This window comes from Neodiprion lecontei, chromosome 3 (genome assembly GCF_021901455.1).
Source record: "Neodiprion lecontei isolate iyNeoLeco1 chromosome 3, iyNeoLeco1.1, whole genome shotgun sequence".
In the NCBI taxonomy this organism is placed as follows: domain Eukaryota; kingdom Metazoa; phylum Arthropoda; class Insecta; order Hymenoptera; family Diprionidae; genus Neodiprion; species Neodiprion lecontei.
This window is the reverse complement of record NC_060262.1, coordinates 41,643,186-41,669,079: the sequence shown is the minus strand read 5'-3', so window position 1 is coordinate 41,669,079 and position 25,894 is coordinate 41,643,186. Positions and strand designations below refer to the sequence as shown.

The 25,894-nt window shown below is 42.5% G+C and overlaps 1 protein-coding gene across 1 annotated transcript in view; it reads right to left on the bottom strand.

Moving 5' to 3' along the window:
- Positions 1-25,894, bottom strand: part of LOC107225336 — a 36,889-nt gene that overhangs the window by 5,309 nt on the left and 5,686 nt on the right. The window contains exons 2-7 of the mRNA XM_015665763.2: positions 15,010-15,528; positions 4,465-4,725; positions 3,312-3,466; positions 2,979-3,225; positions 2,224-2,339; positions 201-341 (exon numbers count right to left, since the gene is read on the bottom strand). Of these exons, the coding sequence (XP_015521249.2) occupies positions 201-341; positions 2,224-2,339; positions 2,979-3,225; positions 3,312-3,466; positions 4,465-4,725; positions 15,010-15,528 (1,439 nt within the window). The remainder of the gene's footprint in view (positions 1-200; positions 342-2,223; positions 2,340-2,978; positions 3,226-3,311; positions 3,467-4,464; positions 4,726-15,009; positions 15,529-25,894) is intronic.

Below are 25,894 nucleotides of genomic sequence, written 5' to 3'. Positions count from 1 at the left end.
ATACCTCGTATACATTAAACGAGTCAAACAAAGAAAAACCCGGAGAACGATCGGAAGTTAGCTTACAGCTGATGAGTCTCGGGATTTTTCTTTTTAATTATGCACGTTCAAACAGGAACTTCCTGCGTTTCGAATTAGTTGCGGAAGAAGTTGAAAACACAAATTGGAAGAGCTTTTCTGTAACCTCTGTCAGTTCTCACCTGGATTATTCTGTGGTCTCTGATCAGCTTCCGGACGCAGTTGAAGACGAAGGCGAAGCTCATGCCGAACATTATCAGAGAGAATACGACCAGGATGATGATTATGTGTTCCGAGTTCATCGATACGGAGCCTCCCGTGTTCTGGAGCAAAGAATAATGGAACATATCACGCGCTTGGCTCGACTTAAAATTCACAAGAGAGCTGGGACGAACCCTCTCTTGCCTCGATCCGCGTGTCCAATAGATTTTGGCGCACCCTCCGGGGATCAGGCGTGAGGAGAAGATCTAGAGCTCATTTTATGCCTACGGCTACGATCCGTCCGCTCACCGACTCCTCGCTCCATTCGTTCGTACAGTATCAAAGTATCTTTACGTTATACTTGATGCCGGTGTGGGATAGGCAGGCATAAGGTAGCTATAGACTATAAATCGCGATTGGTTATTTATCGCTCGAGTTCAGCACGCTGGATAATCAACTTGTTACGAGTGTCGCTCGCACGAGTTTCTCTTTTTTCTCCGTTACCGTTTCTGCACGCGTTCCTATCACTTTGCTTTACGGCCGAATGGTGTCTTACACTTTGATCCCCCTTTTTTCGTATATTGCGACCTGATCGTCGGCCGTGCTTTGGCTTGGTGGGGAATATTTTCATATTTGATTCAAAATTCAACGGATGGAATTATGAATTTTTAAATTCATAAACACAGAGCGTGGATCACTATTCTGATTGATGGGATTATCAAACCAACGGGTCATCGTCAACCAAAGATGCTTAATTCGAACAAAAAAAAATTTGTCACCTTCGGTGTACTCTTGAATTAAAAAGAAAATCGAACTTTAAAAAGACGAAGTTTGACTACAGGAAACCATCATTAAAAGTAAAGTCTAGCGACTTTTTTTTTTTCTTTTTGTTTTTTGGGAAAACAAAAATTCAAAACAAAAAAATAATGAACATTTTCATCCCATTTTCGAACCATGACGAAAAGATGTGTTATCGAGGTCTTCATTTTACAATGAAACATTCATTGATCCGTGTCCAAAGTATTTCGGGTCGCCACATTTTTACAAAATGGCGGGAAAGTTTAGAAAAATTAGAGGTATCATTATTGATCGAAACAAATGAAAAAATCCATTGGACATTCGAGTTTTCAAGACACATATAATTGGTCCAAATTTTAGTATTTTTCAGGACACTTAATGCAGCCCTGCAAGAGTGCGAATCGCCGCAGATTGGCTCTTATAAGCTTCTACTTTGATGAACTCTATACATCTCGGTGTCTAATTGGCATCGCGAAAGCAGAAACAAGGGGAAACGGAATGCTGTATCGATTTTATTTCACTCTCGTGGATGGCTTCGGCAGCAGCCTCGGGTGTCGCGGAGAATATCCTCGAATTGTTCCCACGGTAAACAGAGTGACGTAAATGAGGAAATCAGTAACAAGACTAACAACGTTTCTCCGTCTCTTTGTTTCACCGAGAGGTCGTTGATCCGGGAAAATTCGTACGCTGGATTTTACCGACCGCCTAATCTTAACCAAGCATTCCGGAGTTCCCGGATGTTGCAAAGCACTTGTTTTTCCCCGCAAGCTTTTAGCGCTTCCGTTCTAGTTGTCGTTCCCTCCGGTTTTCCACCCTCTTTTTACAACTTCTGTGTTCCAAAAAGAGTGTCGCAAACAGCGACAGTCACACGGCGACGTTGCGGTTTCCTGCAACTATCAGACCGTTGTCCACCTGGTTTCGCAAACAGGACCGCGGGGCGTTCAAGTATCGATCCGATCCCTGATCCGTGGCGATAACGAGCGGCGTTTGGGGCCAAAGCCACCCGATCGGTTCACCGTAATCACGGGAATACCAGTCACCGGCGCAATGCGCGAAACGGGGCTCTAATAGGTGGTGAATATCCGATTTGCACGTATGGCTGAACGGTAAAAAGGAAACTGGATGCCCAATGGAAAATTGATATTTAGAATGAACGGAAACGCTTTGATGCGCGGTTTACGTCATTTCGATGAAAATTATGCTCACCCCGCATTTCGCGGGCTCTTCGTCATTTCGGAAACGGCAGTTGTCATTTCCGTTGCACTTCAGACTGCCTTTGATGCATCTTGCGTCATCGCAGTCGAATTCTCCGTCACGGCATTCTGGAATTTTTAAAGGAAATTCAAAATCAATTGAAATACGACGATTCAAATACATACATTTTGCAAAATTTGAGTCGGATCCCTTTTTGTATTTTTATCCTGAAACTCGAAACTTTTCCGATTGACGTGAAATTTCAACGATATCAATACATGATACGTTATTCTCTCTCCACCTCTGGATTCGTTGTATTTCACTAAGGTCTCATATGTTGGTTGAAATAACGCCAAAAATTGTAGTGCTCTTAAAAAAGCTCCTCGCGTCACAATCCTTGTACAAGCATTCAGAACAACAGTTGCAATTAAACTTTTAGCCTGATTATTGAATATCAAATTATTCCTTTTAATACGGTAGACATGTGAAAATTGAATATTGAAATAATTCACAAAATCAGATTTTTTCTATATTATCGAACTTGAAAATATATCTAAATATTGTCAATTGGATGTTAAATATTTGTCACTGCCTACCTTGATTAGCTGCAGAATTGTATCGAATTGTTTTTGCGAGATATGTGACGGTGAATTAGAATTTATGAGGTTTTTGAAGAATCGTATAATTTTTGAAAAACTTTCGAATTTCAGGGTCTCCGCGTTAAATGGAAAAAATTTCAGCTACGTATCATGACGATGCAGACTCACTCGAGCTATCGCCCCCCTTCTCTCTAAAGGCGGTGACGAGAAATGTGAAGGTGCTATTGAGAGCCCGTGGCTCAGCGTAATACCGGAGAAAAAGGGTGTTCGTTTCAGTGCTGACAAGGTCAGCGGTGCTTCCGCAGAAATTCTTCAGCCGGGAGGGGAGGTCAGTCCGCTCACCGAAGATGTCGACGAAGTTGCTGTCGCACTCGTTCGGCCTCTGCAGTTTGAATTTTGTAAAAGAAAGCTGGATCTGTGGCAAAATGAAGGATAAACGCAAGTTACACGTAGTTCCGATTTCGAGCTCCGACGCAGCTTTTTGACCTGACGACAAACTACCTTCCATCCCGCCTCGACCGTCACCACCCACATACAATCAAGAGCCACTCCGTTCTTCTCCGCTATTTTTTTCTGTTCCTCTACTTCCTCGCTGTTGATGTTCGCCTCGAACCCCGTTTTATTTAACAGGCAGGACTCTGGCTCCGGTATCACCTCTTTGGATTAAACAGACACAAAGTTTGTTTTTTTAACTCTTTGAAGCATACATTTTTCATTGCAGTCAAATTCAATGGGGTCAGATCCTAGAAATTTTCAAAATTCAAAATAATGGACTCAATACGAGCGAGTAGAATCAATTTTTATATTTTCAATCCACCATTTTGGATACGCCATCATGAGTTTTGAAATTCTGACGTCGGATTCGTTTTCACCGAAAACCCCTGACTAACAAATTTCAAGCGAATTGCATCAATTCTTATATTTTGAGTCCACCGTATTGAATCCGCTTTTATTTTGAAATTTTGACCCAAGACTACCGAGTTCCACTTTTCTAGTCCCCATAATCTTCCAACAATTACATTTATTCTGTAAAAACCGACATTTTCAACATTTTGTTTATTTATAGCGCTCACTATATTCACGGAATCATAATCTCTCTCAAGACGTCAACAATGACATCTTAGAAGCACAATTGTGCAAAAAAAAAAAAATGACACCAATATCCCAAAAATTGGTTATAAATCTTGAATAACCGATTCAAAAAACGTGTCCCATGTATGAGACGTTGTGCCGCAAAGTGTTAAAACAAGGATCGGGGCATTTTTATGGATATTTTAGATGCACGATCAAAGAAGTCTCGATCTTAATTTCTAGCGGGTTCAATAGCTAGTCAGGATGTCGCTTCGTCTGATGTAAAAACTATGAACTGTTACTGAACACCCATCACTAACTAACAGCAATCAACTCGAGCTGTGCGTTGAAATAGTAGAAACAAATTATTGCGGGTCTTGATATTCTCATGGACAAGACATGAATGTGAAAAGAATACGCTTCCACACGTCAAAAGATTCTTGGTACTCCACTGTAAGATAAAAAATATTTCCCCTCGCATCTACGAGGCATTGAAGTAACGGTTCAGAACTTTGGTCAGAAAATGAATAAGAAATGGTCTCGGGGTATCGAAATTGATTTGATATCAACTCAAGCGACTTACTATCCGTGGGCCGGGGTATCATGCTCCAAACGGCCTTGAATCCCCCGTACTCGATGTTCTCGTCGCTGTGAAATCGTAGCCATAGGTACCGTGACTGCGAAATGACCACAGGGGGAAACTCCTTGCCACACCGATGAAAAATCTCTTTGGCAAACCCATGTTGTCCGTCACGAACCTCCAAGAAGTCGAATCGACATCCATCGCTCGGCTCTATGTCAAACCGATCCCGGAAGTCGAGCTTCAGGAGCATGCCCTTGTCCGCTGGCGGGAAAAAGCACCGTTGTTTACTTGTTCTTTCGTAGTCAAGGATGAGCTGTCATGTAAAACTTTTGTTAGCTGGTCGCGGGATTCGGCCTAGATTGGTCGGACTTATCGCACCAACTTCAACGCTACATCGTGCGTGATGCAATTGTATCGCCATTACAGAGAAACCGGGTATAAATCACCATGCGCGTTTCACGGTGGCTGCCATTTGGCCCGGCGATGACTTTAAAGAGATTCTTTGACAGCCCGTTACCTCTGGAGTGGAATAGTAACTCAATTTGAGTAGCGGCCCCAAGCGAGCAGACCTGTCTCATCCTCTACCACATCAGAGGCATCGAGAGGCAAACTTTTCAAGCGGAAAGCTTCGAACGTCTCTTCGTCATCTGCCGAGTTGTATTTCACCGTCATGAAGTTAAGTGGAAGCTTCAGTCGGGTTCCGACCAGACGTGACTGTGCATATCGATTCACACCACGCTGTTGACATTCCTGTTGTCTGGCAGAGGAAATCATTTTCATAGCCAAAGTTTCAAGTTTGTTCCAAAAGTCTCATTACCGGAACATCAAATGGAACACGAATTTTCTCGGTGTCTTTAGACACGTTTTTCGAACCCATGAGGCAAATATGGCACCGTTAAAATGACGCGATCTAAACTAACTCCTACAGTTGACCCGCCAAAAACACCGACGAACGTACAGAGAGTGAACACACTCGATTAACTCTTGACTGTCGCGGTTGCATCAGAAGCGGATTAATGGCCTGCAAAGAGAGCGAGTGAAGCGAAGCTTTTTGCCCTCCCGAAGTGACGTCGTTTCATGTACCGGTTATATACCATCGAGTTTACAATGTGTTTGCCCTGGCGAATGGAAGCTCATCCCTTAAAGCACCCACCCGACCGTCTCTGGAGAGGTACGCGAGAATGCACCTTTGAGTGTACAGTTGCAATTGTTGCTATGTATAGAATTGCGCAGATGTATTGATCCAGGAAGTATAGATACAAAGTTCATCGATCTTAGCGAGGAAAATAATGTTTCGGTGGAGTAAAAGGATTCCTTTTGGAGATGACGAGGCTTGGAATTATGGTTTCGCAAAGGTGAAACGAGTATGCGGATTGTACAGTAGAGATCAAATACGATGCTGATCATGAAAAGCATCTTTATAAGATAATATATTAGCGAGTCTTTACTCTTGAAATTGCCTCGTGATGTGCTTTCGAGACTTGAGGAATGAACAAATCCTCTGAATTTATCATGGAAGATTTAGTTTGAACCGTGCCCTTAATCTTCGCGTTTTGCCATTCAACGGTGCTGTCACGATAGACAAAAACATGAAAGGTAGGAATCACGAATGTACCAGGCTAAACGTGGAAACGATCTAATCAACGTTTTGCCTTGTTCTAAACAAAGAACTACGTTTAACAAACATTTGACGGAATGTGAATACATCAAGGTGAAATTAGATTCCCTTGTGAAACGTAGGAAGAAAAAAAAGGCATGTTTTCTCACCCAAATTACACGAAGATTTTTTTTTGTTACCCTCATTTTATTCGTAAATTCTTCGTTCTCAAACACGTAGTTTCACGGATAAAATCAGGGCAACAAAGAGTCATATATGAAAATGTCGATAAAATAAATAGCTGGAGACAATTTCGAAAAACTATGCTTACCCCTAGAGTCATTGACATCGAATCTTACTAAGTCCACTCAAATATTAAGGGCAACAAAACCACCGTTGAGTGTTATCACATAGACTCGAAAGGATTGATTAATATACAAATTATCTGACTGAAAATATGCAACGAATAAATTATGAGTGAGAGCCAGATGGCGGAACAGCTATTTCAAAATGTACCAGCACCCCAATTGTTATTCAAGTAAGAGATATTTAAAGTATTATACCTTGGTCGAAATGAGAATATTATTATACATTAGTGTCGGAGGTTTCGTACCGAGCTAATTAGAGGAATAATTAATTTTGCTTCACGCATCGAAAGTGCCTTGTTGTCCCTCATACCTCAGCACCATCGACACGTATTTCACGAGTTTCGAAATAATTTCCTAAGCATTCTGTGCCGACTCGTAGGCTCGATAACAGCGAAAAAGTGTCAGGTAAGTAAAGTCAGCATCGCGATACGGTAGCTGCCATGTCCACATCGGAATTGCGGTGTGTTTCTATATTTAATCCGAGCCGCGTCCGCGGAGACGAAACTTAAATTTACGCCAGTCGCATACTTCGCGTGGGCTTTTTCGATCTCTCAGCCAAGTCTAGGTCCCATTCATGGCCGGGCCGATGTCCTTGGCGAGTTTGTCTACTCTTGCTAGACGATTATATGTTCATTTACATCGAGCGGGAAAGAGGTAAGAATGAATCGTGTCAATTTTCAATATAGTTTTTTATCCAACGGTCCATTTTCACACCTTCGATCAATCGCACCAATGGTTGCGAGTCTCACAAAACCTGTCGGCAGGTTTCCTTTTTGCATTCGACGTTTGCTCTCTGTGACGTCACAGTGCTGATTAATTGGTCTTGTTTAAGTTCGGTATACCGCCATTACTTATCTTTATATCGTATTGTTACGCGTTACTTGCCTTTTATCCAATCTAATCTCCTCTCTTCCAAGACTCGTGTATAGTAGCCTTCGCTATAGTGCGACAATGGGTTGTCTTTTCCACTCAAGTCGTTTTCCCACACTACCGCCTTCTTTTCTCTCTCTCTATTCTATACTGTTTCTCTGCTGTTTTATCTACTTCACAAGTCAATTGAATTCACTGCATCACTAGAGAGCTCAATTACTCTTCTCCGAAGCTTATACCATCGACCACCGAAGGGATCAACTCATCAATGTATCGCGCTCAGTCGATCCTACACGTCAATTCAATCGTAGGAAAGATTAAACGATACCCTCACGTTGGCTAAGAAAAAGACATGATCGACAAGGCTTACTGTGGTCACAGTTTGGTCGATTCGGTATGAATTCCGGGGTTTACAACGTTCGCATCTCCAGATATAACCTCCGTCCGGTATTGAACCACTTCGAAAGCGCGAATGAAAAGATTACGCGAACCCGCAAAGCTTAGTCCGACCTTTGAGATATCCGGAAAGTGTTTATGCGGCTATGCATGCCTATACCGCAGTATGATTCATCTATTAACTTTTCTTTCTTTTAAGTTGTCACTCGAAAAACTCGTGACAAATACTGAAAAAAATAGTATAAAGCCTGGAGGAGGTAGTAAAATATTTATACCTACCTCGCTACCAATTATTGTAATATTTTTTATATATTTTTATCTCTACACCTTACTATAGCGGGGTTGGTGATCCTGCCCCTGATCACGTGGCGCCAGGGGTGGAAGGCTCGCGAACGGTATTAATGCCGGAGAGTGTACATCGAAATCGAGGCATGCGCTTCGAGCAGGGTGGTTGTCCCTGGGCGCCCGATAAATCTCCCCTCCCGCCTCTCCCGCCTCTTCCGCCTCTCTTTCTCGGCGGCAGCAAGAGGGAGTAGAATTGACGGAAATTGTGGGAGGGTGTTACGGGTGCGGCTGTCGGCACGTTCGTTGCTCCTGTCCGTCGTTCGGCCGATCGTCGCGGCCCGAGCTATTTTTCATCCCACCAGCCAGCCGGCCAACCGGCCGTCTGGTATGCCGTCGAGACCCGGCAAGAATAAACATCCTGGACTCTCGAGTCCTGATGTGCCGACGATCAAATATAAAACAAACGCCTCTGTCGTACACGCGTTCCTCCGTCCCGGCGGGGATCGAGGGAACATTTAATCTCCCGGCTAGGCTACGGATCGCCCACTCTGCCGGTTCTCCTTTCTTCTGGATGGCCGCGGGCCTGGAACCGGAGTGATTACATCGGATAATTGCATGCCATTTACTCGAGAAATTTTATTCCCCTTTCACCAATCTCCTCTTTCATTCCGCCCCCTCTCTCGTCCGCTTTCAGTTTTAATCCCTTCCTGTACGGGATTGTTGTCCCTGTAATCCCTGCGGCCAGGGTACTACTCGTGATTTTGAAAATTTTCCGGGACAATATTGTCGATTGCGAGGATGCTGTAGTCATCTCTTACCGACTTCGTTCTGTTAAATGTCTCCTATCTTTACTTATATGAGAGACGTTGAAAAAATTGAATATGACAGCCGAAATTTTACATGAAATTTCGAACGACGACACATTTTAATTTTACGCCAAGAATATGTTGGTGTGTTTGTGTTCGGGATCACATGAAGAATAGGCCTGTTATCCCCTTTTTTGCCATCCCCATGCGTAACCTCTGATAACATCCAACATAAAAGACATTCAACGCAGTCGGGAAAAACTGACTATAGCACCCCCTTAAGGATATTAAAGTGTACATAGGCTGTTCCATGCCAAGGCAGTGAATAATTCATCCTGGTATTTTATATTTTTTCCACGCATGTTTTTTATACGATGGTAAAACCTGCCAAAAAAGAAACAATTCTGATTTCCTTAAACGAGTAGTTCTCAGCTCACATGAATTTTAAAATCTTTCGCAAAACTTTAGGTACAGATTGACTTTCCGAAACCACAAGTGGATTTATTTGGTTTTTCGTTTACCAAATTCCTCTCAACTGTCTTAGGACCTTTGTCTTGACGGCATGAAGGAAATCAGGCCATGAGACGTTTCTACAGGCCTCCGTATCCGCGTACATTGGAATACAGAATTTCGAGGCTTGTGTATGGTATACAAATAACCGTGCCAATAGTCGTATAATTTTACTCGAACCGTCTCGGACCCCCGGCGGCGCCCATATCGTCCTCGTATTTTACGTGGCTCTTAGACCCGGATTCGAGCTAGGCGGAAACGGCAGATAAAGTGAATCCTAACGATGCGTCGGGGTTGAATAATTCCCTGGATAACCAAAGACGACAGGCTGCAGACGTCGGGGAGGAAGCGACAGCGGCCGGGAGGCGGAATGAAGAGCTATAAGGGAGAAAAAAGCCGGGCATTTTTATTCCTAGGCGGATGGGTGTGTGTGCTGTACGGTCGGCATGTCCCTTAAGAGCACTCGCCCGATTACAAAGGTGATGGAGAAAGGCGACGGCGTTAGGTGTCCCAGCCATTCGCGCGTATAAGTTCCTTACATGCAAGTCGGTGTGTGTATACCTACTTCGGCGAAAGCTCAGTTGAAAAGTTTGTTAGACTGCAGTGTGAGCATGAGCTAACGTCCGAAGTAATCGTGAGGTACCGGATCCATAAAAGAGCTGAACTTAAACAAACTCCAAGATCAAGTAGAAACTTGTAGCGCCGCGATATCAAAGAAAACAACGATAACGCGTTTAATCTAAAAGTTGGGAGGCGAACACCTTCGTTACACTGTGGAAATAAAAATTTATACATCGGCGCTATTACCGGATCGCAGCTGAATATATTATACATATATCCCCAACACCGTCGATTGAATCGATAAACCCATTCGAACAGGTCGTAAAGTGTAAACTACCCCACTTGTCTAATCGTATAAAGCACTGCTTTTAGATACACGGTATTTTCAATAATGTATGTGCTCGAGGGTTCTCTGAACCATTTGGAAGCTCTAGAGTCAAGGTTAAAATAAATGATAGAGAGGAACTCTTGTAGAATTCATAAGCTCGGTTCTTCTTTTGAGTATGAGAGAAAAACGTCCAGCGGAATGATCAGAAAGTGGAAAAACCCAGGATGTGAGTAGAGAGAGAGGGAGAGAAATTCGTCAATCAACACAGCTTGCCCCGCGTGTTCATCAACTCGCTCACACGCCTGCCACAATCAGTTTATCGTAGTGACAAAGCCGCCTGGAACACAGCTGCAGAGAAGTTGGACCTTGACGCTGTTGTATAATAACTTGTTGCGGACAGGGTACGTCAAAGTTCTGCAGATAGTGCGATGGGAAGTAGGTGGCTCATGATAATCAATAGACGTGACGGCTGTCCGTCGAGAGCCAAGAGCTACGAAGATTAGGCCATCCGAAGTAGAGCTGGAACAGCTATGCGGAAGAAGAAGAAGAGCTGGGGAACTTGGCCGTTTGATTTTTCCGCTGATTCCATAAGTCCAGGATGGGAATGAGGACGACGTCGAAAAGGCCGGGCGAATTCGACGAGAAATCACGGTTCGCAGTTTATCTGCAAGACTGGGGACTGTGTTTACGTATACGAGCCTGAGTAAACATCCCCAATCCGAATGCGAATTGCCAATTCCAGCTCCGGGATCGCGGCGCGCTCTCTTCTCTACGTCCACGTTCCACCCATCTTGACGAGGCTTGACCTATCGCGAATTCCTTCTTCCAGGGTCACCGTGTTACCCGGAAATGGTCTCGCCTTCGCCGCGTTGGAAAAGATAAGGTGGTAAAAAACAAGGCTTATTTTCAGCTGCGTCGTTTTTATTTTCACTCTTGATCGGCCAGTCCCAAAACAGTCTTCTGTCTTTTGAGATAAGGAGAGGAAGGCAAGACCGGAATCTGCAGTTTGCGTCGATGCTGCATGCGTGTCTAAGACCTGCGGGTTTTATCTGCACCAATGACATCAGCCCGCAACCAGCGGACACCCGAGTTGGAATTTTGGCCCTAATGTAAACCTGCAAAATGCCAACTTCGGTAGTGGGTAGATAGGACCTGCAGAGGAGGTAACAGGACCTACGGAGGATTACCCTTGTATTGACAAGAGATCCTATTCTTGATCTAAACTAGGCAGATATATCAATTTCTTCCACTGTTAGGTTCAAATTAGGACGTCTTTAATACCTCCGCAGGTTCTCTACTGTATCCTTTAACGTAGAATGTAGTATATTCGTTACAAAATTATCGCGCACGGCAAATATCGATGTGCTTGAAATCATCCGAGGACAGTACTTTTAATAATTAAAATTTCAGCATGACATTAAATAACCTTGCAACTATGTGAAGCAAGATACGAAGTGCTAATTATTGAAAATGCCCATATTTTTTCCCTTGTCGTATGACTGTTGCTTCAGAAGGTGAAAATGATGGTCCCAGTGAGGGTGGATCATGCAGCCTGTGGATTGCTCCCAATCATCAAAAGAGTAAATAACTCAAATCTCGAGTGAAACGAAGACTTTAAGTGTGCGCTCGGGGATCGAAGCAATATGCAAATGGCAGCGGTAGGTAGTGTTGGAAGTTTCCAGTAAGATGAGGCAGGGTATGGGTCCATCGACTTCATTAAATAGACGCGGTTGATCGCTTACGCCGATTCAAAATCCCGAGCGAGGAAGTAGCGGGAGCGTAAGGACCATTCCCTTTTCATTAGAATTTCCCTTCGAGAGACTTGACTGACTTAATGGCTCGACAGATCCGGTTCCACCGTGCGATAGGATCGTCGTCTCAACTTGGACGTAATAACATTGGTCTCTACATCACTTTCAAAGAAATCAAACATTTGATGAGGAAAACGATATTCCTACCATTTTCTCTTGTTCCACTAAATAATTCACCCTGCAGACACATACACATACATAGGTATAATTCCTATCGCTTTGCCAAAGACTTGAGCGACAAACTTGCAATGAAACTCGGACTCATCAAATTCCCACCAAACTTCTTAATCCTCGCAGTAGATATAAAAGTTCTCGTGTCTAATAGGCGGGGGAAACTTTTCCAGTCAAAGTAAAACTCGTGAATCTAGTTATCTATCTATAAAACACTTTCAGAGTTTATTTTCCGACATCTATATAAATACATATACATATATAGGTATGTATACATTGTAAGAATTGATTTTAAAACCGTACCTACCTCACTTATTTTACCTATACGGTTCAATATCGATAACATGTTATATCAGGAAATTGAGAAAATCGGAGGTGACGAATCGGGAAAAAGAGGAAGGTAACCGAAGCGTTGGAGGTTATTGATGGTGAAATTAAATTTATTACCTTACGCACAAGATGATATTAGGCAGCCAATCTGACTTCCATTAAGAAATATAAAACAGAGATTAATCGTGATAGCAAAATCGGGACGTGATCGCAGTTTATACACTATGCAGTTCATCAAATTGTTCATGTAGAAAATCACGAATATAATTTAAATCAACGTACTTTCTAACTGATGATGATTGACGTCGTGATTGATAGTGAGAGAGAGAGTGCTCGTACTTCGTGGCCTCTCATCAGCTGGTGATACAGCGGGTCGTGGTTAAGTAAAGTGTCGAATCCCCAGATGTGGACGAGGTTGTGGTAAAATGCAGCTTCGTGGATATTTTTTCAATCAATAAGTTCGGTCGTTGGATTGGCTAATTTTGTTGTGTCTAATCTGGAGGGGTTATCCTGGTCCTCTCTAACCAGAGGATATAGGCCGACTGCCCAATTCGTCGCCGACTTGCCTGTCCCGATAACCATTTCGTCCGTTCTTCTCCTCTCTCTCTCTCTCTCTCTCTCTCTCTCTCTCTCTCTCTCTCTCTCTTGTTCTGATACCCACACAACAAATATATACCTATAGACGCGAAGTGGATGAACAGTCCTACAAGTCTGACGACCAAGATCGACAATCCCAGTTTCTAGCACGCACTGTTTACACTCCAAAAGTTGAAGGTGGATTCCAATTATTATCACCAGAGTTGTGCGCAGTTACTTGAACCATAGGAAACCAAAAATAATTTAAACCCCTGCAGTGTTGGGGAAGATCCACGGGTGTCGCAGAATTGGGATAGGAAGCCAAAACGGACGAGACAATCGATTCAATCAAACTTAGACCAGTTGTGGCATCAGATGTGGCACAGTTAGGTAGGTACTTATCTCTCCAGCTGCAGGCGCGAGGCTGCGAAATCCGGGTCAGGGAAAAAGTTCTAGCACAGAGAACTCGGTCAGGTCTCTTCCCTGCGGGAAGCCATTGTGATTCCCCATATAAATAACTTTCGGGACTCTCTAAATTAGGCTTGGACTCGACAGACGGCTGCAGTCGACACGTCGACGAATGTCTTCTTCCTTGACTCGGGCCTTGGCCATCGGGATGCTTACTCGCCTTCACATCGATCTGCGAGCACTTATCGGTACGACGGATTTCCGATTTTTCTCCCTGAACGGGTGGATGCTTTGCAAGATTATTATTAATACCTTCGACCAAATATGGAGTTGTGAAATTTATTACTGACACACATTTTCTCGGCAAGAGACAAAAAAATCTGAGGTACCACATGTTACCGTCATAAGTGAGTATCGAGTTCCAAATGTGCCAATTCCTACATCAAATTACAAAATAAATGACCTCAAATTTTTATTAATTGTGTCAATTTAACGACAACATGATCCAACTTGCATGAACCTTCTGCGCACTGTTTAGTCAATCCTCCAGATGGTCGAAGGTAACATTTTGGTTAAGATAACATTCAGTCAGTGACAGAGAGTTAAATCAACAGTTTGCCTGACGCTTGAATATCAAGTAATAAAAGAGGACGACACAATTAAGTGTGGAACAGGTCAGGGAGCTTGTTTCCATCCTAAACTGAGTCGCTTTGCAAGCTCCCGTCGTACCGGAAGTGTCTCGTTTATATCCTCCGGTTACAATTCCAATTTGGCCTTTCCGTGCCGTGAGTGTTTTTCCCGATGCCAAGGGGAGGAGGAGGGAGTCCGGTCAGGTCGAACCCTTCCACCCTAAGTACGTATACACGCTCCCTACATCATCGATATGATTTTTTTCTCCCAAGTCGCAAGTGAACACGAGGAGCTGGCCAACAAGGTCGAGCTCTTCATTCTTCGAGAAGCAAAGGCAAAACTCGGGATGTGGAGCTCTAACAATAAGCGTCAGGCGTCACGATAAGCCGACAAAGCTTTCCCGTCAACCAAACTCTATATCAAGGAGACGACCGGGCGATTTCTTCACAATGGTGTATAACCTCCCGGATCAATTCCAGCTTGCATACGCGCGCTTGACGTATGGGAAAAAACCCGGAAGCTTGCAAGCTTGCGGATATCGCGTCGATGAATAAACCCACCAGTTCGCGTCATCAATTGACTTCGAGATATGTATAACCTTGAACGCGACCTCGTGCAGGGTAAAATTATTCGATTCAATCATCGCACCGAATCAAGGAACGAAATTTGGGACGATGGGACCACTGCTGGGTAAAATGCTTCGATAGCTCCATTTAAAATGAAAAATGGAAAATCGTTTCAGAAACGTAATTTAAATGGGTAAAATGTTAAATGCAAAATGCAATTTACATTTTAAATGCCCACTTTGAATGATACTATTTCAACTATTACCCGGTAGTGGAAGGGGCGACTGACATATTATTTTCTCGATGGTTGTCACCGGCCAATTTTCACCTACCTGTAAGCACCCTAACGCAGTCCGTTTGGTTGGGGTAATTGTCGGGCCAATTTGGGCTGTAAAACTCTTGCTTCTTCTGGTTACCGATGGTAAAACTTTCGCAGTCGATTCTCGGCGCGTTTCTGGTTCCGCGGCTTGAATTCAGCCGCAGGAAGCCGACCTCGTTCGCCGAGGCGTCCCGAAGGAGGCTACTCTTCGTCGTTAGGGTGGTTCCGTTCCATCCTCGTTCCGGCAAGTCGCTTGATCCAGAAACTGAAATGGGGATGGATTCGATTGCCGAAGCTGAGGAAGAGAGGGACGAAGGTGCGGCCGACGCGCCGCCGCTCGGAACATCGCGATTATCTCCATCCCCGGAATGCAGCTGTCTTTTCGTTATCGAAGTCCGTTCGACTACTCCGAGGTCTTCAACTCGGGATCTCGGCTCTGCCGACGATCTCGAAGAACCGTAAAACGGACTCGAACGGAACCCAGAAAACTGACTGCCAACCGTTCCCGTAAGTCCAGTCGCTGCTGCGCCGGCTGAAACAGACGAGCGAACCAATCTGGCTTGTGAATAATTCTGGATCCAGGACAAAGGCGAATGAATACAAACGGTGAAATTGGACAATCTATCATAACTGTTTGTCGCGTAGTTGGACAGGAATATGGGTTGTATGAAGAATGCTGAAGGATATTGGAATTGTAGGTCAATCGTCTCATCATTTTGTCACATCATGATTTTCAGTAAGTACAATCATCTTTTTCATATTCTATATAGATGTGATTGCGAGACTGTATCATTATCTCATTATTCATTTTTGTTCTTCACAGTGTTAATGAATCTATATATTGTTCTAAGTTCTTGTTAACGGAAAAAATGATGTGACATACTTCATTGACCTACCATTCCAATGTCCAATTACTCCAATATGGATTACAGTTATCGACACAAGCAAATTGCAAATGACTGGTCGAGAACGAAGACTTCGTGTGGTATTTCCTGCGACTGCCTCCGCAAAAGCAACCGAAGCTTGAACTGCAGCCGGATATTGTCTGGAAGCGAGTGGTGATATACAAGCTTCGATTGGTTTACGATTTTTCTTCCGTAGGATAGGTATAGCCAGAGAATGGGGTTCCTATGAATGGAACAAAAGCGACTAGTTCAGGATAGAAGTGGTGGCTGAAACCACTATAAGAGCAATCGATCTTAAATAATGAGACGAGGATTATGGCGCTCACGACTGGGTTCTCTAGTGGACGCTATTACTTTTTGTAATTACTATGCACTAATGCTTCGCGCCATTAGCGGGCTTGTTATGGGTGCATTAAATTCCTGTACCTGGAATTCTATCGTCAAATGTTCGGAAAGTGCTACTCGCATTGTGACTACGCAGATTTGACCAATCGCTAATCCTCTACCGTTACATCGAACGGAATGAAACTCATCCTGCAACTCATTTCATCTTCGTGGTTTAGTTAAAACGTGTTATTTATACATCATCCACTTGGTCTAAGAATCTTGAAATTCATCCCGTATTGCGTATTATATTCTTTCTTCGTCATAACGTGCGACTTCTGAGCCTCGACAAACTTGTTGGGGCCTATATTAGGTCCATATAGTTAAAAGTGGCATTTTAATTGCGGGATATAGACGTGCAGCGATGTCCATCCACTTGAGAAGATGGAGAACCTGCTTCAGGCTTACAAGACTCAACCACAAGTATTTCGCCTCTCTTAGTTACAGTAGATTGATGCCGACCCGAGAGGATATAATACATTATTCGCAAGTCCTTTCAGAAAGTAACGTTTTGATACTAAATTTCAGATATTTTCGAACGCGGATCTCGGTCTTGGATGATGCCACAGATATATACACAACATGATTTTCCACATCTTTTTCCTACTTGAAGAGATCGCGTCGACGCCTCAAGTCGACCGCTTTTTAATCCCCATCCTTTCAGAGGAAACGTGTTTTTCCGATAGTCAACGGTCCTCGCCGTACCTTCTTCAACGCGTCACAGAAGATTCGTTGAATCCGGCGGTTCGTCGTTCGTCGAGAGGAAGAAACGTCTTCCTATTGTGTAAGGCGCAGGTGAAAGCTCCGAGCCGAGTTGGAGCTGAAAGCAATATCGCGTCAGGAGTTAATCCAGGTTTGACCTCGTTGCCCTGTATATTCGTAGGTACCTGCCTTTTATTGCCACTTTTCTATATCGTATTTTCTCATATCCGCGACACGACTATATGAATTCGGTCAAGTCTTCGACGAAATTTGACGAAATTCATATTTACCAACACATTATAACCATAAATTTGCAGGATGAACAACTCTTTAGGTGGGGTTTCGACCTCTCCAAATTACTAATTTATTTTTGCTACACAGACTGGTAGGATTCTATTTTTCGGAGGATCAAAAGAACCCCTCAAAGCAAATCGTGGAATTAGTGGAAAGAATTTTTCTCTTCTAGCATATTCTCTGCCTCTGGCGTGAGGTACAAGGTATAAGGTATAGAGTTATAAAGTATTCAAATTTCCACGTGCAGTTGGCAGATGCGAGAAATATGCCGTTCGGAATATTTTACAGTACCTACGTATCCGAATCTCCGCGTTCCTGATCGTATCACCGTGCATTATATGTGCTATGCGTCCAACTCTATTTTTCGATCGGGAAAATAATCGTTGTTTACACGAATTTTTTACAATTGTGTCAGATGAGGGTGTTTCATACCTACAGCATGAAAGCTACTGGGCTCTAATTCATCGGCAACGTTGTGTCAAAGTTGCGACAGACATTTGCCAGATCTTTGCAATTTTGTACACACTGTGTTATTATACATTGGCAGATGCTTACTTCGTTCTAAATCAAGCCACGCAGCGTTCTCGAGGTTTCGAGTTTCTCAGATAACGTCTCGGCCGAAGCTCGTAACTTTGAAATATATAACGATTATCGTTCTTCCCCAACGATCTGCTGTAGCTCAATGAATTCTTCCTAAAAGCGCTACACGAATCCCATCACGATTTATGGGGCGCAAGGCTTTTCCATTGGACGAGATGTTCCGGTGCCAAGTTTTGCGTCCAAGGTCAACTTTTTTCATCTGCATGCCGTTTTTCGTGTATCAAAGAAATCTTAAGACTCACTTCGGTTGATTCGAGTCGCAAATTTGATTGGAAAGGAGGGACAATAAAAAAAATGGGGGGGAGGGGAGAAGAAATCAGGTCACCGAGGATCTGAAATCAATCAACTCCCGGGAAGAAGTGGAAAACGACAAAGACTCGGAGGGGCGAGTCAATATAAGCGACAATTTGTCCACCTGTTGCAGATTCGAGTCTTGGCTAGCGACAAAACGCGCGCTACAAGTACAGGATTCGGTGCAGGGCAGTGGCTGCTGGTTCAAACGGCGCGGCACTATTTCAGCGACGATTTCTGATTCTGATTCTGGCAGCTGTGAATCGAGGTCGAAAAATGCCGGCGTGCATTTTCGGACCAGCTAATGTGTGGACTCGCGACTCAGAGTCGGGCTATATTTAGATACGGGCCAAGAAGTCCCTCGGCGCATGCCGCGCATTGTCAAGCGAAATCACGAGCAACTGCTTGCCGCTTGGCTTGGACTTAGACTTTCCGTAAGTGAATTGGAAGATGGAAGGAAAGGCAAAGGAGAAGCTTCCTTTCCTGGACTTTTGCTCTTTTCGTCGCCTCCGCGCGCCCACGAGAATCGCCCGTTAATTCTACGAATGACCGAACTTTTTAATTGGATTTTCATCGAGCTTTTGCACTGAAGATATGGAAATAGGATTTCAGGCGAAAGAGAAATTTCATCTCTTGAACTCAATAATTATATCTACAAGGATGTTGTGAGGAATTTTTTAATCTATAAGGTTTTAACGTATATTAGAGATTGAGAGATTTTGCTTGTCTGGCAGCTTTTTTAATCACTGTCGTAAGCTCTTGGAACGGAATTCACGCTAATTCAGAATTTAATGCTTTGTACAAAAACTTTACAGATTTTCCATATATCTGATCACTCTGTGAGAGTTTAAATCTGAATTGCTTTTATCTGCACAGTTTGTTATTTTCATTCAGGATTTAATCGAATATACAAAAAACGTTTCAAAATCAGTGTTTAGTAACGTCAACTTTAATCAGTCGAGCTCAATTTCACTGAGAAAACTTCTTCTAGATTCAGCAAAAAATGAAACGACCCAAATTCAAATCGAGAGGGTTTACTTGCAAATCAAGTTACCGTGCTATTTTATTACTACCAAAAAAATTTTATGCATATCACAAATTGCCTGAGATAAATTTTTTTGACGGTTCTGAGTCGCTTGTTAAAAAAATTAATTGTATTCAAAGTTATTATAGCTTATAATAAATAAATTTATGCTTTATTGCAAAACTCATTAACCGCGCGTTCGAAATCCATTTCAAATTGTTTCACATTTTATACCTACAGAGGAAAGATAATATGGCCTCATTAAAATAATGAATAAGTAAACTTTGGGTACTCGAATTTCCGTAATTTAATATCTCTGACATAACAGGGAAGAGATTCTTTTGAAACAATTAACCTCGATTAAATTGAGCTCAACTTTCTAAGGCGTGATTTTATTACTTTCCGTATAGGTTTATTCTTGTAAGAAACTCATATTCACCCTTAACGCGAGACCCTTATCGCGGCGTCGAAAAACAACGCGTCGTTTTTCTTGAAAAGTGTAATTTGCCGAAGTCTCGTCTCTACTCTCTCGCGTTTCGAATTACTTATAGAAAGGCGGCTGAAAATTGTCTCGACTCGAAATACCCGAGACGAAACGGAATTACGCATTTCAATTTCATTCCACCTTTTTATATCCTAGCTGGCATGAAATATTACGACGTACACGCGGCGCGGCGTCGACTTCCGTTTTACGGCCCGAGCCAGGCTTGCGCGGAGGTTTCGAGCAGTGCGGCAACTTTAGCCTCGCCACACCTGCCTTAACGTATAAGAAGCCTCCCTTTTCCCGAGATTTCCCCAGCAGACCGAGGAATAAGAGATTTAAAACACACCTCCTCGGCGAAAAAGTTTATCCCCGGCTATCGAGCCTCCGAGATTTCCGGCGTCTGCAATAAAAGTTTATGCGCGTACGTTGCGGTAGACATTTTTGGCGAGGTTGCATGCTTGCAGGCGAACCTTGAATGACGGAACGGCGGAACGGAGCCAAGAAATCCCCGTGTCGCCGAGTCGGAGAATCGGACCGTGACAAGTGCCGAAGAGTAAAAAGTTGCCGGTTTGCGGAAAAAGCGGCGCAATAGGAAGAAAGAAATATACACAACCACGCGCGCACACAATCGTACACGTATATATGCGCGTAGGAGAGAATCGTCGGCTATGGGGCGCCGGTCCGGGATTTATGGGGTAAATCTGAAAGTCAGCCGGCGTAAGAAAAAGTTTTATAGTTCTTCGCGGGGCCTCCGCTGCAGGCTTCGGCGTGAGGTATATACGCGCAGCGCTAAGAATATAATCTTAACGACAGCTACACTGCCTTATAATTCTTTAAAAAATTTCCGACCTCCAGCTCTATTCCTTGGAATTGAATCGTGATTCTTACACAGTCAGAGGTCGTTATTCGACGCCGCGCTATGCTAATTTCCCCCTTCCCTCAAAATTTCACGTCACTTGACAGAACCTTCTTTCACCGTGTAGACAGGTTCGAACAAGTTGGCAGAAGTTGGAGAACTCAACGATCTTGATTACGGAATTCTACACATTTTACTGCGGGAGCTGTTGATATTATATGAATAATGAAATAATGGCGTTCTATTACGTTTGATTATAATTTGAATATTTGCGGAACGTAAAATGCTTAACGTTTTTGGAAATTGTATGCAAATACACCTAAATAAAATTTTCCGCTTCTTGCACATGAATTTATTCGGATATATTTTTCAATTTCAGGTGGAAATATTCATTCATCTTTCACTTATTATATCAAATCAGTACTTAGTAAGTAAGACAATGATAATAATTGATATTTTAATCACATAAATTGATATTGTATTCCATCGTTCATGGGAGTAAAAAACACAAACCGATTGTGAGTAGAAATAATCGAGTCGGTCGATTAATCGAGTTTGAAAAATAATCGATTACACGCGATTAAATCGGAAAAAAGAATCGATTATTTTTGGTCATTCTTGCCGGTACCCAATAAATTCACAATCACGGTTCTACCGTTTTACTCTTGCAATATTATCATATATCATTTATAGAACCGAAACATGCGATTCAACAGCTGAAATACTCCAATTTTAGAAATCAGTTTGATCCGAAAAGTTCTCGAATAAATTTTAAATACAATTATAATATTTCCTTCGACAAGGTGTCACTAGAAATTGGTTTCGGTTCGTACCGGGTCACTGGTTCAAACCAGTAGAAACGTGTTTCTTTAGGTACCTACATTTGATGGAACAAAGCTTGCGACGAATTTCGACACTTTAAATTCCTTCCTTACCGACGACTTGTTAAAATGATCTCGTATACAATATAGATTGCAGACAATACCTGGCTTTTATCTTCATCAGGCGTACCTTTCAGTGCGTATAATTCAAATTGCGAAGACGCGAATTCAACCCGGCATTCAGATTACGCAGCACGAGAGAAGCGAGGTTTCACCAAACAGATCTTTGCATCCATTCGGCAAAAACGAGGTTCAGCGTGGAACCCGGGAGCTTTCGCGCTCGAAGTTATTACAAGCGCATCGATCGCGCTCGTCTTACACAGCAAGAATCGCTGGCTCTCGGTGATGCTGTACGTTCATCGCACTGCTGCACGGTCAACACGAAGAAAATAGGAAATTGCGGAGGAGCTGCTATTTCCGGTCGCCGTCCGGCTCAGTCGAACGGAAAACAACCGCTGGGAAAAGTCAGAATTTATGCAGCTGCGCAATTGTCGTACGAATACAGAAAACCGAAACAATGCAGTCAAAATAACGTCAAACTGAATGAATCGCGAAATAATGACTAACAATCACAATGATTAAACAATGTTCCAACAGTACGGACAACCGGAAGAAACAGATTTGCACAAAAAGAGTTCATCTATCAATAACTTTTGAAACATCTCACTTATTCTGTCTTTCCTTTAATCGTAATAATGAAAAAAAAAAATAACTCTACGTGTAACTTCAATATATTATAGCCAATTTGATTTGTGAATGGATTATCTGCAAATAGTGCCCAAAATAAAATTTTGATTCGGCTTCTCAATTAACGGAAAAACACCTTATGGTTTAATGAATCAATGCTAGTTGCGTTTAAAGAACTTGATTGCTTAATCTGAAAATATGTACATTGGTATGTAACATCCGTATCACATGATTTGTGTAGAACTTATTTACGAATTAAACGAGCAACTTTTCAGTGAAATTGCACAATTTATGGAGTTTGGCAGTAACAGAAGGTGCTCGACATCGTAACTCAGCTACTAACCTATTGCGATCGATATTCACGATTGGCAATTTTTTCCTCTTATGCCATGACGGTAATTTTATGATGAAACTAACTTAGAACTCAATACAGTCAATAATTCTTGCTTTTGGTTTCTCAATTTTCTAATTCTCTCACTTTTTTTAACCAGACCATACATCTGACCGACACTTAACCACAGAGCGACAATATGTGTTGAATCCTGAATTAGGCTGAGGGGTTGGTTTAGGGGTTAAAAAAAGAAGAGAAAAGAATCAGTTTGAATAAATTATACTTAAGGAACAAATGAACCTGATGAGCTTTTACACAAAAATTTTTGGTACTTGTCCCGCAAAGCGTTCAACAGGAATTAACGGGGGGCTGAAAGGTCTTACAATTTAAGTGAGGTGAGGGGAAGAAGGGCTGGAAGGGTGGGCTGGCTGTTACCAGCACGTCTTTTCACTGAAGCTTCGTAATTATGATCTTACCCTCAAACAATTGACTACCATAATCCCTTAATCCCTCCCTCCTCCCATTGAAGGGCCAGCCTTGTGCAGAGAGTGGTCCATAATTCAGTAGGGAGAATTCTGTACGTTATACATCCCGAGACAGGGTGGCAGGTGCAGTGGCTGGTACATAAAGTACTGGTACGCGTAGTTCATAAATTTTATGAAAGTTCCGCGACGCAGCTGACAGTTACGCCCGGGTAGGGCGCGCGCTTCTTAAATAAAAAAAGCTCCGGTTCGAAAAGTTGGCTGATGCTGTAACCTCGCGGCCTCGCATCTCAATCGCGCTGTCGACGAACTTCAGAAAAATTTTTCAAGCAGGAATTTTATCCCGAGGGTATCGGAAGTGGATCTTTCACTTGACTTTGCTCTGAAATATTTATTTCGTTGGAGTTTACTAATTCTATTGGCGAATGATTCACGCGTCACTTTGCAGGAAAAAATCGTAGAGTATAGTTTGACAAAAAACTGCACTGGTATGAGTTTGAAAGATTTTACTTCAAATGACTTCCTTTCACGTTTTGTTAAATATTGCAAAATCTCATTGCTCAGGTTTTCACGAGCAAAAGTAAACGTACAATTTGTACAATCAGTCGTGAAAGACGTTTATAAATGAATTGCAAAGAAACCATGCCCGAGTAGGTATTGTATTATTCAAATGAGAAAACGATATAAGCCGATCGAGCCACACCTCTGAGGAAGTTTTGGCTGATGCCCAGGTTTTGAGCAGTTCGTTCTTAGCCTAGACATAGTTTTCCCGCTACGTACCTATACAATACACATCCGGATACACTATACATATATAGGTATGTACACATATAACAGGGTTTTAACAGAGTGAATTGAAAAGAAAGAAAAAAAAATGATACATCGAACCAATTTTTCGTTAAAATCATTAGGAATTTCTTCTTTTTTTTTTTTTTTTTTTAATAAATTTATCCGGAAAGTAATTACAAGTTAAAACATTGTAACGACTAGTTTTTCTATGTGATGTTTTCACCAGGCATTAGAGACTTGCGAATGAGAAATGAAAAACCCCAAAAAACACGTAAAATTCGTCGTCTGGAACGCGGTCAAGCTGACAGTGAAACAAGTCAAATACGTGAGGCCGTCCCTTGTGAATGAATCCAACAACGCCGCAGTAGAAAAAACCGTAGGTTAGGACGGGCCAGTAGTTTTACTCAGCGCACGTCAGGACTTCGCTTGATCGTGTCTGACATACGCGGAATGATACTACTAGTTGGTTTTTAGATACCATGTAGTCTGTGGCTTGTGTAGTCAGAAATTCTCCGTACTGTATCAAAGTTGCAATACTTTACAGAGGCTTAACTTGGAGGAAAAAAATATTTTTGTCATAGCATTAGCTTGAAATTTTTGTGCATTTTATCCGGGAACCAAAAACTTCCGTAGATGATTAGATCGTCGAATCTCATTAAAACTTGGCCCGGAGTTCTTGAGAATGATTGATCGCAGTGACGAGACGATAATTATAAGGATTCATCAGGTGTACAGTCCGGTCAAAGAAGCTGAAAAATTAAAAAACAGGAGCGTATAACGAATACGTACGTCAAGTTTTGATAAGTTTTATCAGGAAACTATCCCTCTGGTATAAAAATTGATTGAAAATTTTTTATTTTTGTCCAAGTTCTTCAGAAGTGACTAGTGTAAAATGGCTGATACCGTCGAGCATCTTTTTCAAATGTCAAACTCGTGTGGTATTTCCAGTTTCAATGAAAAGTAGCAGCTCATCGTGTTCATAAGTGAATTCTGCAGAAATCGCTTTTCGATCGTTGTTTCGACCAAATTCACATTGATTATAACCTCAGTTGCATTTCCGAATAAATACATAAAGAAAGACTAAAAAACAAATAAAATAAAATAATGCATCTGACTTAATTGGTTCATACAATTGAAGTGTTTCTACGTCACTCTTCATCTAAACTCCAGACCCCTATTGGGATTGTCACCTTGCAATGCGCCATCTGGTGGAAAAATATCAAACTAATGCAACCAGGCCGACAGATAACCGTTGACCGGATTTTTTCGCGTGTGGATGGTAGAACAGGTATATTATTGATTACGATTCATTAATTTATGTGACACGAGTACTTTGAAACCCCAAGAATTACGATTTGTCTGCATTAAAATTAAAAACTTAGGTTATGTCGTGATAAAATGGCGCCGACAACTGGGCTCTGACGTCATGGGAAAATTTTTCAATACTTTACGATTCATGAGAGAAATGCGTGCGCTTGCATGAACGATGCTTATATCTCATTGTGTGAATACAGACGTAACGGGGCGGCTCATAATCAACGCCCACGCCATAATAAATATGTACGCCGCGTAGGCACCCCTGTGATTGCTACGGGTGGCGTAGCGATGCAGGGGAATAAAACAGAGTGTTTTTTGCTGGCCAATCCTTACGCATTAATAGAGTATAACGCATGTACGTATAATCCTCGGTAGCACATAGAGTCAGCTATCTCGCTCTCCCGACGACATGGGCAGAGAAGCGGACTTCAACCGCGGCAAACGAGATGATGCATAGCAGACGAGGCGGTTTTTTTGGTGAGCAGTCGCACCCCGGGGGCCGAGCAAGTTCCGTTTGCCAAACCTGACGCGACCCCAGATTATAAATTATCCACGGTTCGCTTAACACGGTGCGGGGTGGACGGTTTCTTCTTCCTTGAGGCCGAGCGGTTGCCGTGGACTCACGCACTTTACTTGTTAATATCTCGTTATCTTCTTGTTGTAGGAGATGTGAAAAACAACCTAAATTCTTCGCTGTTTCTCAGAGCGGATGTATTATACACGTCTTTGTCGTTTATTGAATTTTTCAAGGTACATGGAAAATAGACTTACAATAGATCACTATGAGATAGTAAAAAGTCTACCGAGTGTAACTCAGCAGACTTTCGACTGCGCACGCGTTAGCTTCCTCATTTTTTCGTACAGGCTGGCT